Source organism: Girardinichthys multiradiatus, chromosome 14 (genome assembly GCF_021462225.1).
Source record: "Girardinichthys multiradiatus isolate DD_20200921_A chromosome 14, DD_fGirMul_XY1, whole genome shotgun sequence".
NCBI lineage: Eukaryota > Metazoa > Chordata > Actinopteri > Cyprinodontiformes > Goodeidae > Girardinichthys > Girardinichthys multiradiatus.
The window spans coordinates 45,870,451-45,886,040 of NC_061807.1; the positions used below are offsets into that span (position 1 = coordinate 45,870,451).

At 40.1% G+C, this 15,590-nt stretch overlaps 1 protein-coding gene across 2 annotated transcripts in view; it reads right to left on the bottom strand.

The window, feature by feature from the left end:
• The window catches only part of rce1a (Ras converting CAAX endopeptidase 1a), a 97,983-nt gene that overhangs the window by 54,675 nt on the left and 27,718 nt on the right, over window positions 1–15,590 (bottom strand). For both annotated transcript variants that reach the window (XM_047385132.1, XM_047385131.1), the window contains exon 4: window positions 5,457–5,535. In XM_047385132.1, the coding sequence (XP_047241088.1) occupies window positions 5,457–5,535 (79 nt within the window). The remainder of the gene's footprint in view (window positions 1–5,456; window positions 5,536–15,590) is intronic.

The window sequence follows — 15,590 nt, forward strand, 5'->3', positions numbered from 1 at the left end:
CCCAGCAGACCCTCACTATGCGCTTGGGCCTGCCAAGTCTGTCCGGCTTTCTCCTCCTCCAGCGGATCCAACTCACCACCAGGTGATGATCAGTGGACAGCTCAGCCCCTCTCTTCACCCGAGTGTCCAAAACATGCGGCCGAAGGTCTGATGATACGACAACAAAGTCGATCATCGACCTCCTGCCTAGGGTGTCCTGGTGCCAAGTCCACTGATGGACACCCTTATGTTTGAACATGGTGTTCGTTATGGACAATCCGTGACTAGCACAGAAGTCCAATAACAAAACACCACTCGGATTCAGATCGGGGAGGCCATTCCTCCCGATCACGCCTCTCACGACAGTGACACCTGGAGAGGCGTCACTGTCGTTCCCCACGTGGGCGTTGAAGTCCTCCAGCAGAATAATGGAGTCCCCGGGAGGGGCCCTATCCAGCACCCCCGACAGGGACGCCAAGAAGGCCGGGTAGTCTGCACTGCCACTCGGCCCGTAGGCTGAAATGATAGTCAGAGACCTCTCCCCAACCCGAAGGCGCAGGGATACGACCCTCTCATCCACTGTGGTAAACCCCAACACGAGACGGCTGTGCTGGGGGGCAACAAGCAAACCCACACCAGCCCGCCGTCTCTCCCCGTGGGCCACTCCAGAGTAGAACAGAGTCCAACCCCTCTCAAGGAGATGGGTTCCAGAGCCCACGCTGTGCGTGGAGGCGAGCCCGACTATTTCTAGTCGATATCTCTCGACCTCCCGCACAAGCTCAGGCTCCTTCCCCCCCAGCGAGGTGACATTCCACGTCCCTAGAGCCAGCCTAAGCATCCGGGGATCGGGCCGCTGAGGTCTCCACCTTCGTCCGCCACCCAATCCTCTTTGCACCGGTCCCTCACGGTTCCCCCTGCAGGTGGTGGGCCCACTGGGGGATGGCCTCGCGTGTCTCGTTCGGGCTTGGCCCGGCCGGGTCCCGCGAGGAGCAACCCGGCCACCAGGCGCTCTCCAACGAGTCCCGACCCCAGGCCTGGCTCCAGGGTGGGACCCCGGCTCCGCCGTACCGGGCGACGTCACATACCTCGATACTTTGTTCTTCATGAGGGATTCTTGAACCACTCTTTGTCTGACCCATCACCTAGAGCCTGTTTGCCATGGGAGACCCTACCAGGGGCATTTAGGCCCCAGACAACATAGCCTCTAGGATCAGTTGAGCACTCAAACCCCTCCACCACGTTAAGGTGGTTGTTTTTACCATATGTGAAAATGAATTCTGTGTAGATTGTGCTGGCCATAAGGAAACAGTCACTCCGAGCAGCATGCAGGGCTGTCTGGGAAAATGTTTAGATAAGGAAAAGTTCTTGCCGTGAGGAAAGGCTAATGGACTTGTAACTGTGGAAGCGAACTTGTAGGCTGGATAGAAACAGTCCAGCTGTAAAGAATTATGAAATCTTGAATCCTGCTAGGTTGCTTTGACATTAGAGTTCAGGGTGCCAAAGCCTGTGCGTAAATGGAAAGGACACTTTGGATTGGTCAATGGTTTCACATAAACAACAATGATATAACTTATGTATATATAATCCATGACTCGTGTCGGGCATATGGGATTCTTTGGGATTTTGTATTATGAAGGTGTATTCAGAGATGTGTTCTGAGTAAAAGGACCCCCACGTCGGCTTTGAGAGGAAACCAGTTGTCTTTTCATCATTTTTATATTAGTAAACTTTCTTCTCCCACAGTACCAATCATAACTTCTGTTTTTCTTATTGCAGAAGTGTTGCCCACTATTAGGGTCCTGGGCCCAGTGGAAGGCTCTTTCTCTGGCAGCTTAGGAGAAGACTGTTTAGAATGAAGAATTTTCTCATACCTTTTATTGTTCTCAGATGATGGTTCATTTTCCTGGCTTTCATTCTGTAATGGGACAATTACAGTTTTGGAGAGGAATTCCATTATTTCCTATCAGTTGTTGTGACAACTGCTCGATGTTGAAGTCTCCTTTCCCAGGGGAAACAGAGTCATTTCTCAGTAATGCTGGCCATTCTGATTTATTGAATTGCAGAGATCTTCCAGTGAGTCGTCTTCCTTGATTTATTGGCCTTGCGCCTAAAACATGCCAGGGGGGCTGCCAGTGGGTTTATTCTATGCGTTCTGTTTGCTGGCTGAGTCGTTGAGCTGGCTGTCACTGTTTGGGATCACAGGCAGAGTTGAATTATCGTTGTACCTCATATTTACGTCAATATTCATTGCTAGTTGATGGAGTTTCATCTCCAAAAGAAGTCAATTTGTGTTCAGGTTTGTTGAAGTCCTCTGCGGTGAAGAAAGGCATGTGCTGATTAGCTGACGCCGACTTGTCCTTTTAGGTTCAATTAAGAAACATGGCAAAATCCTTTCAAAAAAATAATAATAATTCTCGGGAGTCACTGGTTTGAAGTAGTTTTAGTTAAACTTTTCCGTAATTTTGGCAAAAAGATAAAAAGTCAAGAGTCAAAGAATGCAAGCAAGCGGGGAAGAAAAGCGGCTGCCTTAACATTATTAGTTAAGTTTTCCAAATATCCTTTCATTTTCTTTTCAGTCATTTTGTCATAAATTTTTAATTTTTTTTATTAACATCTTTTTAATTATTAATTTTTTGTTCTCTTTAATTATTTAATTTCCTTTATGCCACTGCAATTTACTTTTCCTATTATGTCTTTTCTTTTTTTATGTACAGCACTTTGAATTCTCTTGCTACTGAAATGTGCTACATAAATAAACTTGCCTTGCCTTGCGACGCTGTGAGGGCCGCCCAATTCTGCTTGCAGCTTCAATTGATCAATGTTTTTGTTAAAGGAAATAAGATGCAGTTCTGGCCTTTTACACACTCAAGCCTTGTCTATTTCCCAAGGCCTCTCAGCTTCATGAAACTACAAATATAACTTATCCAAGGCCCATTCCATTGGTAATAAACTGGACTCTGTTTAACTGGTGCCACTATATCAAAAACTGAACAGCATTGTTGATTAAAAGATAGAATGAAGGAGTTAGGATCATTGCCATAAACTAACATCAAATAATGCACAAAACCATCAAAGCTGGTCCAACTTAATTTAGGAGAGACAGGCACAATCAAAAAGATTGGACATAGAGTACCTCTGGTCAGTTAATTAACCCTTTAACATGTAAATAGATCAATGTATACTCCTTAAGAAAAACATCCTATGTATGAGCCATGTGTAAAATTTCATCAATGGCCCCAGAAACATGTTGTTCAAGAAGAATCTGATAGATGAAAAACTACAGCTGAGGCTAAAAAGTCTTGAAATCTAAAAAGGAAAAGGGCTAGTTAGAGCAGAGTCAATGAATTATAATTCTGTAAACCTTTGACAAACAGCCATATAAAAGCAGTAAATGAGCCATTGTACAGCGTATTACAGATGAAATTATCTTTAAAGATCACATCCAAACCTCCAGCACAAACTTATCATGTATCCACTAACAAATACACTGGTTAATTGAGAATAAAAGATTTCAATAAGAAAAAATATGCATTTAGCCACTTCCTCACTAAAGGTTAATTACCAGTTTTACCTAGCATATTAAATCAAGAACATTACCTAGATTTCACAGTGCTTACAGTGCAAAATTAAAATAATCTTTATATTTGTGAGTGTGTGTGAAAGCTCTGCTCCTACCCCATTGCTTCCAAGTGTGCACCTAAATAATCTCAATCACGTCGATCGTATGCAACAAAGTTAAGTAATGAATTTACTGTTTGAGTACCCGGCGTTTACTCTTAAAAAAGGTGTAATAAGACAAGTGTAGCTTGACTTTTTTTCTGAGGCCTCCAGAAGCAGCCCTAATTGAAGTGGATTTCCCCACACAGCCTGGAAAAGAAGGAATTGGGACTGCAGCATTGCGCGCCTTCCTGCGTGCACGTCCAGGTAGCGAGAGCTACCCCACACCTCGGCCACTGAAGGAGCCAAATGTGCCTTTGTTGTACGGTTCAGTCCACACGTGGATGATTAGACAGCTTCGCTTCCCTCAACTCGTCACCCTTTTCCACAGCACAGTATACGTAAGTGGTAGTGTTAGGGCAGAGTAGGTTAGTTTAGAATGAAATAATCTAAAAAATATTCATTTAATGACATTTGTTGTTTGTGTTGAGAAATCTCAGCTAAGTGCTAGCAGACTAGCTGCTCAGCTAATGATGTGTTCTGTGTTGTTTTTAAAAAGTTAAGAAAATTTGATTTAAAGGGTGGTTTTTAATCACAGATTGGCCATAACGCGCTATCATCGCTTATGCATTTTGATCCTTTTATTGCTGGTATTCTAAAGATACATGTTCGACTTTAAAGAGCTATAGGCTTTCTTTTCTTAGCTTCAACCGCTAACGGCTAAGACACTTATGACCGTCATCTTATGATCTATGTCGTCACCAAGTTAAGGATCATTTAGGTTGTTAAATCATAGGTTGTTGTCAAAGGTTGTTAGTTTCCAATCTAGAAAGATATTTCCCCAAATATTATTTTAATAAATGTGATAGCCAATTAAACACCATTAAGATTCACTTATCCAGAAAGGTTTGATTGTTATTCAAAATAATACTATAATACTTAATAATACTTAAATATTCTTTTAATATCTCTTTAATATTTCCTTCAATATTATTTTACTAAATAAAGGCAGCTAATTAAACACCATTGAGAATTAGTCATCCGGAAGGTTGGTTTTATTCAGCAAATCATTCTTTAAAATATTATTTTATTAAAATAAAGTTTTATCTGATATTGCATTGTGAATGGTTGTTTGAAGGTATACAAATCATTGACTAAGTTAGTTCCAAGACTAACTTAACTTCAATTCCAGTTTGATCATGATAATCCCTGGTTCTCAAACATAAATAACATTGAATGGTAATGTTGCATCATTTTATGGACCATGGTTTTTTACCCATCTTTGATTCACTTGTTCATATTGTATATAGTTAGTTGTCGTTTTTCAGGTAGTTTTAGTTGAATTGTTCTAGTACAGTAAAGGGTTTGTTGAGTGAAATATATGTTAATAAATTCCTGTATTTTAAGAAATTGTGTGAATTTATTCCTTGTGTGTGTGCAGAGTTTTGCTGTTGTAACAAGTCAGTAATACATGTAATAAGTGTTGTATTAATGTTAGAGCTTGGCTCACCCCTTTCACTATCCGAATACCACAGCCTTGTTGGGCTGGTATTCACTGGACAACAATTAACAGATTAATTATTATTTGATAAAATATTATATTAAATATAAAATAATATAGTCAATTATCACAACACCAAAGACCAACTGGGACATTCCATAGGCGAGGGGCTAATATTAAGTGGCAAGTGGTTAAATGGGATTCAGCCTATCAGGCTCAAATTGTGTAAAATTGGTAGATAAATAAATAGGCAATATTTTAAAATGAAATGTTTGTTTGTATAGAAAAAACTACGACAAAACCAAGCTTCTGAACTCACCAAGCACCACACGGATCCCGTCTGTGAAGCTCCAGGGACAGTCCATGGCTAGCTGCATTAGTGGGCCCAGAAAAAGGACCTACAGAAAACCAGCATAAATTCAGTTTTATACACAAAATGCCAAATTTCAGTGTGGACAATTTGTCCCACACAAAGTCTGATCGCCAGCAGGTGACTCAAGAGTATATAAATCTTTAAAAATCATCACTTTTTAAGTGTGATTGTCTAGCAACTCATAGCAGAAGGGGTTTGTTAGTTTAGGGACTTTCATCATGAGTTTTTCAGTGATAATTAAAAAAACATGCATTAGATAAAATACAGCAAACAAAAAAAACATTAATCTAAACATTCTAAACCCCAAGACTAGAATATTCACTTTCACTCATAACTGCATTAAGATAAACATTCTGTTGAGCAGTGGTGTCAAGTTGCTTGCAAATAACAGTAAATAATTATGTGTCACTATCACAACAGATGTGTTTGGAGTAGGTTCAATGAAGTGACTGGCACTCTTTCAGCTCTGAATGACAAAGATTTTAAGAGCCCAGAGATTTTCTTCAACTCAGCTTGATGTGCATCTTAAAAAGACGGATTTTAAGATAAAAAAGTCAGACATTCTAAAAAATCAAGCATTACTATCCAAAAACAGTAAATTATTCCCCAAACAAACTGAACAAGGATTTGTAGCTCGTTATTAAATTACATGTTGGCTAGAAGCGACGTTTATGAAGTGCAAAAGAACCATGAGCTGAAAAGAAAATAATACAACTCTAAACATTCTGGTCAAAGTTTACTTTAAAATCTGTCAAGCTCAGGTTGAATATAGTTTAGTCTAGAAAACAAAATTCAAACTTGAGATTTCTATTTGTTTTATTACTTTATTAGGCTCAAGCACCAAGGCAGTGCAAAGGTCAATTTTAATTGAAGTGTTTATTATATTCTCCTTTTATTCCCATGCCACTTCAATTGTGTCTTTCGGAGCCCTTAAAATAAAAATAAAAACACCTGAAAATTTGCAAATGCGTCAGTCATGGAGAAAATTTATTTATTTCAAAGGTTTCAAAAAAAGGTTTAGAAAAAACAGCTCAAGAGAACCGCCCTAAGATGTTCAAAACATCCTCATCTTGACTTTACTTTAATATAGAGTTATGAAATTTGGTACACTAATAAAACTCCCCAAGACCTATACAAAACTCTCTTGCACCACTGCTCTGCAATAAAGTGGAAGTCAGCCATGTTGGATTGAAATTTCAATCTTGACCTGGTTTTAGCTGTGCACTTCTCCTAGAGATTCTGACCAATCAGTTGGAAATTTTGGGCATATTTGACTTTTCATGAAAAGAAGGAGTAAAACCAGCATCTTTAAAATCTGACAATTGAGCCTCGTCAGAATGCATCTATTGGGTTCGAATTCTCAACAACATTCAATGGTCAAATGCCAACATCATCAAAGCCACACCCTTGAGAAAAGGAAGTATTATGTTTTACTTAGAAAGATTTAAATTTGACCCTCTTCACTGAACCAATATCAAACTGTGCCTGATGGTTGTTAACTTATTAGTATCCAAAACTAAAGTTGAGTGTTTATAATGTGTAATGTAACCTCCTAGGTCCATATTCCACAGGGAACGGGTCCTTTTGGAACAAAGCCACAATTTTGTCTTTTTTACAAAGACTGTATCTAAGCAAACTCTAGTGATCCACTTAAAGACTTCAAAATGAGTCCACATTGCCTTAACGCATTGGAAATCAAAAGTTGTCACAACTTTTTTGCTTGAACAAAGCATATGGGTGTGACTAGGCCTCGATATCTGACTTCTCACTATAAAACATTCAAGCACAATAACTTCCACATACATTACAAACCGTCCGTCTATAATCACAGAGCAGTACTGTACACATTTACATGGTTATTTAATTACATCATGTTAGCTCCACCCACTTGCAACAGAAGAGTGAAATATTTTACTAGTAGATCCACTTTAGAGACTAAATGTACATCCTTCAATCAAACGAGGTGTGAAAATTTTGACAGGTAGGCGGGACTTCCAGTAACTGGGACATCCTAGGGCGGGACTTCCGGTGGTGGGCCTTCCTGTGACGTAACCGGATATCATCATTAACCGGATGTTGTCATTGGCCGGATATTGTCATTAACCGGATGTTGTCATTAGCCGGATGTTGTCATTACAAGGAAGCGAATCTTTCTAATTGTATGTTTTTAGATGTTTTTTTACATCTAAAAACAAAACATGTAGTTTATACACTTTAAAGGTACACACAGGTTAATGCAGGCACGTCACACAAAATTCTGATAAAAAGAGAATCTGACAGAATTGTAAATTCATTTTGTTGTAGCCAGTATGTCTATGTTAAACGTCACAAGAAACTGAAAAAAAAATTAAAATAAGGGGGGGGGGGGGGGGGGCGTAACTATGCGCTCTGAAGGTTGCATAGTCAGTCATCCTGGTTCTATCGAGAGATACAACGCAATCTTTACTGGGAGATCGGCTTCAAATCTGGTAGCTAAAAGTTTATTTTTAACCAATTACACTGAAATATTTTTAGAGACAAATGTCAGAAAATATTTCAGGAAACGAAGAAGGTGGTGAACATTCTGCTTCTATCGAAAGATACATCGCAATCTTCAGTAGTAAGTAATAATCTTTAAGAATTCTTTAAGTGCTTGTAAATGCTCGTTGGATAATAATAATGTTTAACTTATTCTTTAGAACCCACGAGTGACGAGCTGGATGGTATCGTTTTTACACAGTCTGACTATGGTAATTATTAACTGCAACAACATCTGGTTTAGTCAACTGGTGAATGCTATTTTGTGATTTAAAAAATAAATGAAATAAATTCTACTTACAGATTTAACAAGAGACGTATTCCTGAACGTTGGAGAGGTCAGCGTTTGTAACCGTCTGCCTCTGAAAAAATCAAAGTTGAGACGGAAACTTGTCTTTAAAAAAGACAATCCGATCCCAGCTAAACATGAAATAGAGGGCGAAGCCATTCATGCGCCACAGTCCCCTGACCGTGCGCCGGAAAAATTAACAGCTCCAGAAGAGGAGAGTAAGTCAAAAAAAAAAATAAAAAAAAAAATATATATATATATATATATATTTCTATGCATATGTTTTCACAGGTCTATGCGATATTGCAGGCTTGTTTTAACCCCTGATAAAATATTTTACAGATATATCGAATGATTTAATCCAGAGCCCAAGCCTGGATAACATTCAGCAGAACTGTACCAGTTCAGTGCAGGAAGAGCTGGAACCGCCCGGAACCGTTCAAATACCCCGTGTACGGAGTAAGTTATAGTTATATTCAAATTCTGTTCTGTCCAAATCTTCACAGAAACAAGATTTTTTTTTTTTCAAAAGGCCTGCATTGTAAGGTAACTTTATTTTGTTTCACAGAATATCTTAAATTGAGGAAAAGACGGCGACTCTGTGTGCTCTGTATACCAAGCTTGTTAGAGGTTTATTGAATGGTAAGTTTAATTCTTCTTATACTCATTTACCTACTGAATTAATTCGTATATTTAATAAATTTATTTTTTTCTTTATCTTTCCAGAGGCAACGTTGATGGTGGAGCAGATTTCATCGAGACCTGGACAGCAACAGCGCAGACAGAAAGTTCCCCTATCCTTACGTGACCGTTGTAATAAAGCATCAAGTTTAACGCTTCTGGCTGCATGTCAGACATTGTTACTGAAACATTGCGCTGATATCAAGGTAATTTAAACTGATCCCTGGGTCTTATTCTTCTTCTTCTTATACTCATGTTAATATGGATAGCCAGATCATACATGCGCTGAATGAGATAAGGAATGTTGTTGCTCAACTTAATGAAATTCCTGTTAATGCTGAAGTAGCAGATAACATCGGGTTAAATGCATCTCCTGCTAACAGTGAAAATGTAATAAATCAAAATCTGCACAGTGACTTTTTAAGCTCGCTAGAACAGGCTGTTGAAGATTTAAATAGAACACCGTCTCCACCCAGCATTCAGCAAAATGAATCAGCTGACTTACAAATTCCTTCAACGTCACACGCCGCTGATCATACTGGGCAGCATGGCGGCAATTTCAATCCAGAGGTTGCAGTCAACCCTGATCAGATTGAGGGAGATTATCCTGCGACTGTTGAACGTGAACGTTTTAATTACATTGAAATAAGGAGACCTTTTACCATCCCACCTCCCTGTCCCTGATCTCGCTGCAGTCTATATAAACATCATGCGTATTCTCACTGAATTAGCCGATACTGCAAGATCTTTAGCCAGATGTAACGATGTTGTGCAGCTAGAATTAGTTGGGGAAAATCTGAACTGTAACGTCACATTTACCATTAACGATGATGGGAATATGATTCTGCCTGCTTTTGAGGATTTTTTAGATGAGTTAGTACAGTCCAACGCTGAAATGCCTGCAGATAATAACCTGGAATTTTTTCTACAGGTAGTTAATGACCCTGCAGGAGGGTCAAAACGTAAGGTTAAAGGAACGTTAGACTGTGAACTGATTAATATGAAAAAGTGTCACCTGTATATTGTAGATAATACCGGTAATCAGTTATGCTTTGCCATAAGTCTGGCACACGTCTCTGACTCTAACCTTACTGATAATCAGGCTTTAGAGCCAGGGAGGGAGTGGCAACACAGGGCTGGTTTAGATGATCAGACAGCAGTAACTTTCAGCGACATTGGTAAATTTGAAAACATTCTAAAGAGAAAAATTGTAGTGTTTCACAGAACCGTTACAGGCTCTGCAGCTCTGTGTAAATTTGAGACCAGTTTCCCTGATCGATCAAACCCTCTCTTTCTGCTGTTATTTCAAGGTCACTACTATGGGATAAAAAATCTGAAGGGTTTTATAGGATCGAGATACATCTGTGCATATTATTACGGGAGCTATGAAAAGCCAGACACACACCATTGTGAAGGCTATTGTTCGGTGTGTCACTCATACCAGTGTATGCGTGAAATTAACGAACCTGTCGCCTGTGCAGGTTGTCACAGAATCTGTCGTAACTCTTCTTGTTTCAGTAGACACAGGGAACCCCGCAAAAGACCTATTGCTGACAGGCCTATGAGTGACTGTGAGTTGGTAAAACTGTGCAAGGTGTGTAAAAGGATATACGTTATTCCAATCAGCAAGGATTACACATCTCTGTACCCTTATGTAAATGCTAGCGGCGTCTTTCCCCTCAGGCAACCCACCATCATTTACAAACATTTTGATGACCCCATCAGCTACTTTGGCCTCGTCAGTGCTGTGGTCTACCCACCACGAGGTCTCTTTTTCCCCGTTTTGCCTTACAGAACATCCCAAGGTAAACTGGTGTTTACTCTCTGCTGCACATGTGCTGAAATAAATAACCAGTCAGGTCCCTGCAGGCATAATGATGAGGACAGAGCTCTGACAGGTGTGTGGGTGAGTGTAGAGTTTTGTAAAGCGTTGCAGTGCGGTTATCGCCTCGCCAAAATCACTGAAGTTTGGCATTTTGAGAAGACCAGTGACACAATCTTTAAAGGTTACATTCACTGCTTTTTAAAGAGTAAGCAGGAGGCTTCAGGCTACCCTTCTGAAGCGGTGGATGAGGAGAGCAGGTCAAAGTATGTAGCAGACTACAAACTCCACCAGGGTATCCAATTAGACGCAGGCAAAATTGAGGTGAACCCTGCCAAAAGACAGGTAGCAAAACTGTGCTTAAACAGCTTTTGGGGAAAGTTTGCGCAGCGAAGTGAACTGTCTCAGACCACAGTCATCACTAACCCTGATGAGTTTTTCAGCTTCATGTTCTCGAGTAAATACAGGGTTAACTATTTCCATTTCTTCAACCCTGAAATGTGTGTAGTGCAGTGGAACTACAGCAAACGTGTCATCTCTCCCCCAAGCAAGGTAAACAATGTGTTTATTGCAGCATTCACCACCGCTTATGCGGGTTTAAAACTTCTCAGCAGCATGGAGCAATTGCAGGACAGATTGATTTATATTGACACGGAGAGTTTGATTTATGTGACAAAAAGTGGTGAAACTCCTCTGGAGCTGGGAAATTATCTGGGTGATCTTACTGACGAGCTCGCGGGAGACAGCATTTCGGAGTTTGCATCAACAGGACCCAAGAGTTATGCATATCAAACCAAAAACCAGAAAAAGCTAGTGATACGTGCTAAAGGTATCACTCAGACGCATGAATGCAGCGAGAGGGTCAATTTGGACAGCATCAAAGGGCTGGTCGAGGGCTACTTACAGGGGTTAAGTGAGAGTGTCATTGAAATTCCTCAGCACACGATCAGGAGGGATAAAAAGAGATTCCTCTTAAGAAATGCTCATTTGTTAAAAGGTTTCGGTTGGTGTATGACAAGAGATGCCTTTTTTCGGACGGGACAACTCTGCCTATTGGTTATTAGAGCATAAGAAGAAGAAAGATTAAATAAAAAAATAAAAATAAAACGTTCCATGGATTTACAGGAGGTTGATTTTGATCCTAGATTTAGAGCGCCTTTCTCATGTATGATAATAGGACCCAGCGGTTGTGGAAAAACCTTTTTTGTAAAAAGTGTTTTGCAGAACTGTAACCATGTCATGGATGTTGTTCCAGAAAATATTGTGTGGATTTACACATCTTTTCAGCCGATGTATGCTGAATTGCAGAAGATGAATAAAAATATAAAATTTGTGGAAGGATTGCCTCATTCTTTTGAAGATGAAAACTTGTTTCCTCCTGATCAGAATCATCTGATTATTCTAGACGATGTTATCGCTCAAGCCTCAGATGATGAAAACGTGATGAAGGTCTTTACCCAGTTTTGTCACCATCGTAATATGAGCGTCATGATGTTGACTCAGAATGTTTTTCATCAGGGAAAGTTCAGTCGCACTATTAGTTTGAACTGTAATTATATGGTGTTGTTTAAAAACCCGAGATAAACTCCAGCTGAATATACTGGCCCGTCAAATGTTTCCATCTCAAAAGGGTCTCTCCTTGGAGAGTTTTGAAGATGCGACGAGAGACGCTCATGGATATTTAATCATTGATTTTACGCCTACCTGCCCAGAACATTTCAGACTGAGAACGGGCATACTTCCTCACCAGTGGCCTGCTGTGTATGTACCCAAAACAAAGTAAGTCATCATGTCTGCACGTATAAAAAGGAATGTCCCATTATTCAGAGCATTGTACCAGGCTACTCCGCGGAAGCGCAAAGATATTCTTGCACACTGCTCTCCCGACTTTCTTCAGGCTCTGTGTGAGATTGCTTTGAATATTTTAAAAGGTAACATTAAACTATCACCCTCTCAACACCGGAAATTGAAGAAGCAAAGAAAAATCATCAGATTGTTGGGTGATAAAAAAAACGGAATAAAAACTAAACAGCTGGCTCTCAAAGGGCAACAAGGTGGTTTTATTCTCCCCATCTTAACGGCTCTTGCTCCCTTGATCGGTGATCTAGTGGGTGGTATAATCAGGAGATAATGTCTCTCAGAACATCGCAGAAGATGCTTCTCCTTTCCCCTCATCAATTCAAGCGTCTGACCCAGTCAGACACGTCCATCAGACAGACGGCGGAGGAGAATTCGGAGACTGAAATGAGAGCGATAATAAACAAGCCCGGTTTGACTTCTTATGAAAAAATCAAGAAATACGATGCGCTTTTGCAGAGGTATCTGACTCTACTCAAGCAAGGTGTGAAAGAAGAACAGCGGGTGAGTTTGACGCTGCAGCGTGACACAGAGGTTCCTGAGCATGAGCAGTCCCAAGAAAAACAAGGCCCAGGGCAGGACCAGGTTGCTTCGGATCAGATTGTTATGGATGTACGGAAAAGCCTACCGAAGCATAACCGTAAAAATGCTTAGTACATTTTGAAGAAATTATCCGAAAGAAGTGAGAGTTGGACTTTGCGAGGTGAATTTGTATATAAAGGGAATGTTGTAAAGGGGTCCCACATGATTGACTTGTTGAAAAATCTCATCCTTCCGTTTAAAAAATCTGGAGCATGGCTACCCCAAGGGTGGTCAGATTTTCTACATACCTTGTCAGAGGTAAACATCCCCATATCTTCAGTCATTAACCCTTATGCTCGTGATGAATATAGACGGTTCAAAACAGAGGGTACATCTATTGAAAATGGGGGTACACCACCCAGCGTTAAGCAGAGAAGAACAAGAAGAAGAAGGCAGATAACTCATTCTCTCCATTGGTCGAGATCCGAGCTGGAAGATCCAAAAAATGCTGATGGGAAGTCAAAAAAGTCTCTTCGTAAGACGACACTACCACCCCGATGGATTACATTTTCACCATAAACCGTTATAAGAAAATGAAACATGTAGCCTATTTCTTTTATTCAATAAAATATTTATTGATTATATTTTCAAGTTTAGCTTCGTTCTCTACTTCACACACTAACATATGATGTCATTACACAAATATTAAATCATAAGAAAAAACAAACAATGGAAAAAAAAAAGACAATTTAAATTCCATAACAATCCAGAAACATCTCCAAAGAGCATGTTCCGTGAGTATAAAATGTACAACTTTGATTAATGACACATTTCTGATATTTTTTCACAAAGTTAGATACCATTAAATCATTCTTAATCACATCTCCAGTGTATTTTGACAACACTTGCTGCAGTGATAATCCGCACGCTCTATGACATAGATAGAAAATGCAATGGTGACCGCACACAGTGGACAGGGTGTTTTGAAGCTGATTATTATGATACAATATTTTTGAGGATCTGTCTTCTAAAAATGTTACGATGCTTGACGGGTAGAACTCGAAATCCGGAGAGAATCCATAAGAGTCAAAAAAGCTGGATTGACCATTCTCATCCAAAGTCAGAGCTAACCAGTGTTCTCCAGGCATGTGTGAAGGATGTGTGTTCACAATAAAGTAGGCCGGCCCAGGGAAATTGTCAGCTAGCAGCGGGAGCTGGTCGCACGGCCACACACCACAAAACAAATCTCCCAGCAGATGATGCAACAGGTTCTCAATTTCATGATTACTCATGTCTGATTAGATTAATAATAATCCACCAGCACACGCCTCTTTGAATCAATCTCTAAAATAGAGTCATAACAAGCGTAGATGATCAGCGTGGTGGTATGAGGAAACGGGTTTCTGAAACGCATTTCCAGTCTTAAATTCCCACTGGAAACTGGAGATAGAACATCTGTGTCCTCACCCGGGTTAAGATTAAATGCGAATAGAGATTCCTGACGTGTTATACTCAGCGGAAGATCTTTTAGATGTTGTCCTGTAGCCGTAAACAAGTTGTAATACTCTCTCACTTTACTACCTTGGTTAAAATTGGGCTGGAAGGCCTTAGCAGGAATTTGTCTGCCGTCCTTACACAAAGCTAAATATTCCATATCAAAATGATTAAAGTCAAACGGATTGAGATCGCGTGTTCCTGTTAAAGCGTCATGATCCAGTAATGCAATCACCACATACTTCGGAAAGATACCTAAGAAAAGATTCTCTTGGTTGCATACCCTTGAATTTTCAGGTATGGAATATGTTTTTACATTCACACGTGAAAGTGGATAGAGAGCATTTGCTTTCATTAAAGCTGTAGAGTGACCCAGTCGTACAGCTGGAGAGACGGTAACTTTTTTGATAAAAAGAGATGCTCCTAATATCCTGAGTTTGAAAGTGGAGTCTCTTGCGGCCATGAGACAAAAAGAATCGTTGGCTCTTGTAAGTTTAATTTTGAGGTCAACAGAGTTTAAAAGAAGTCTCTCGCAGAAAAATATGTCTGCATGCAGGGGACCTAGGAGATGTACCTCCCTGGAATTTTCCGTAAAGCCTGCTCTGCTGTTAAGACCTTGGTTAGGGCCGTTAGTTGTAACAATAGAGTTCAGAGCCCCTGCAGTGTCTTTGAAAAAAAGACCAGAGCTAAACTGGCTTTTTAAAGAATCCTCAGAAAAGTTTAACAATGTTTCAATCATGGCTCTATATGGATGTGTAGCGCTGGATTGTGAAATCAATCGATCTCCGAGAGTGACATCACACTGACTGATGATGGTGTTTAACGGGTAGTTGATGAGCCCTACAGGTGCATCATCCGGCAGGTTTGTTCCATCCTCATTAGTAATTTTCACTCTGAG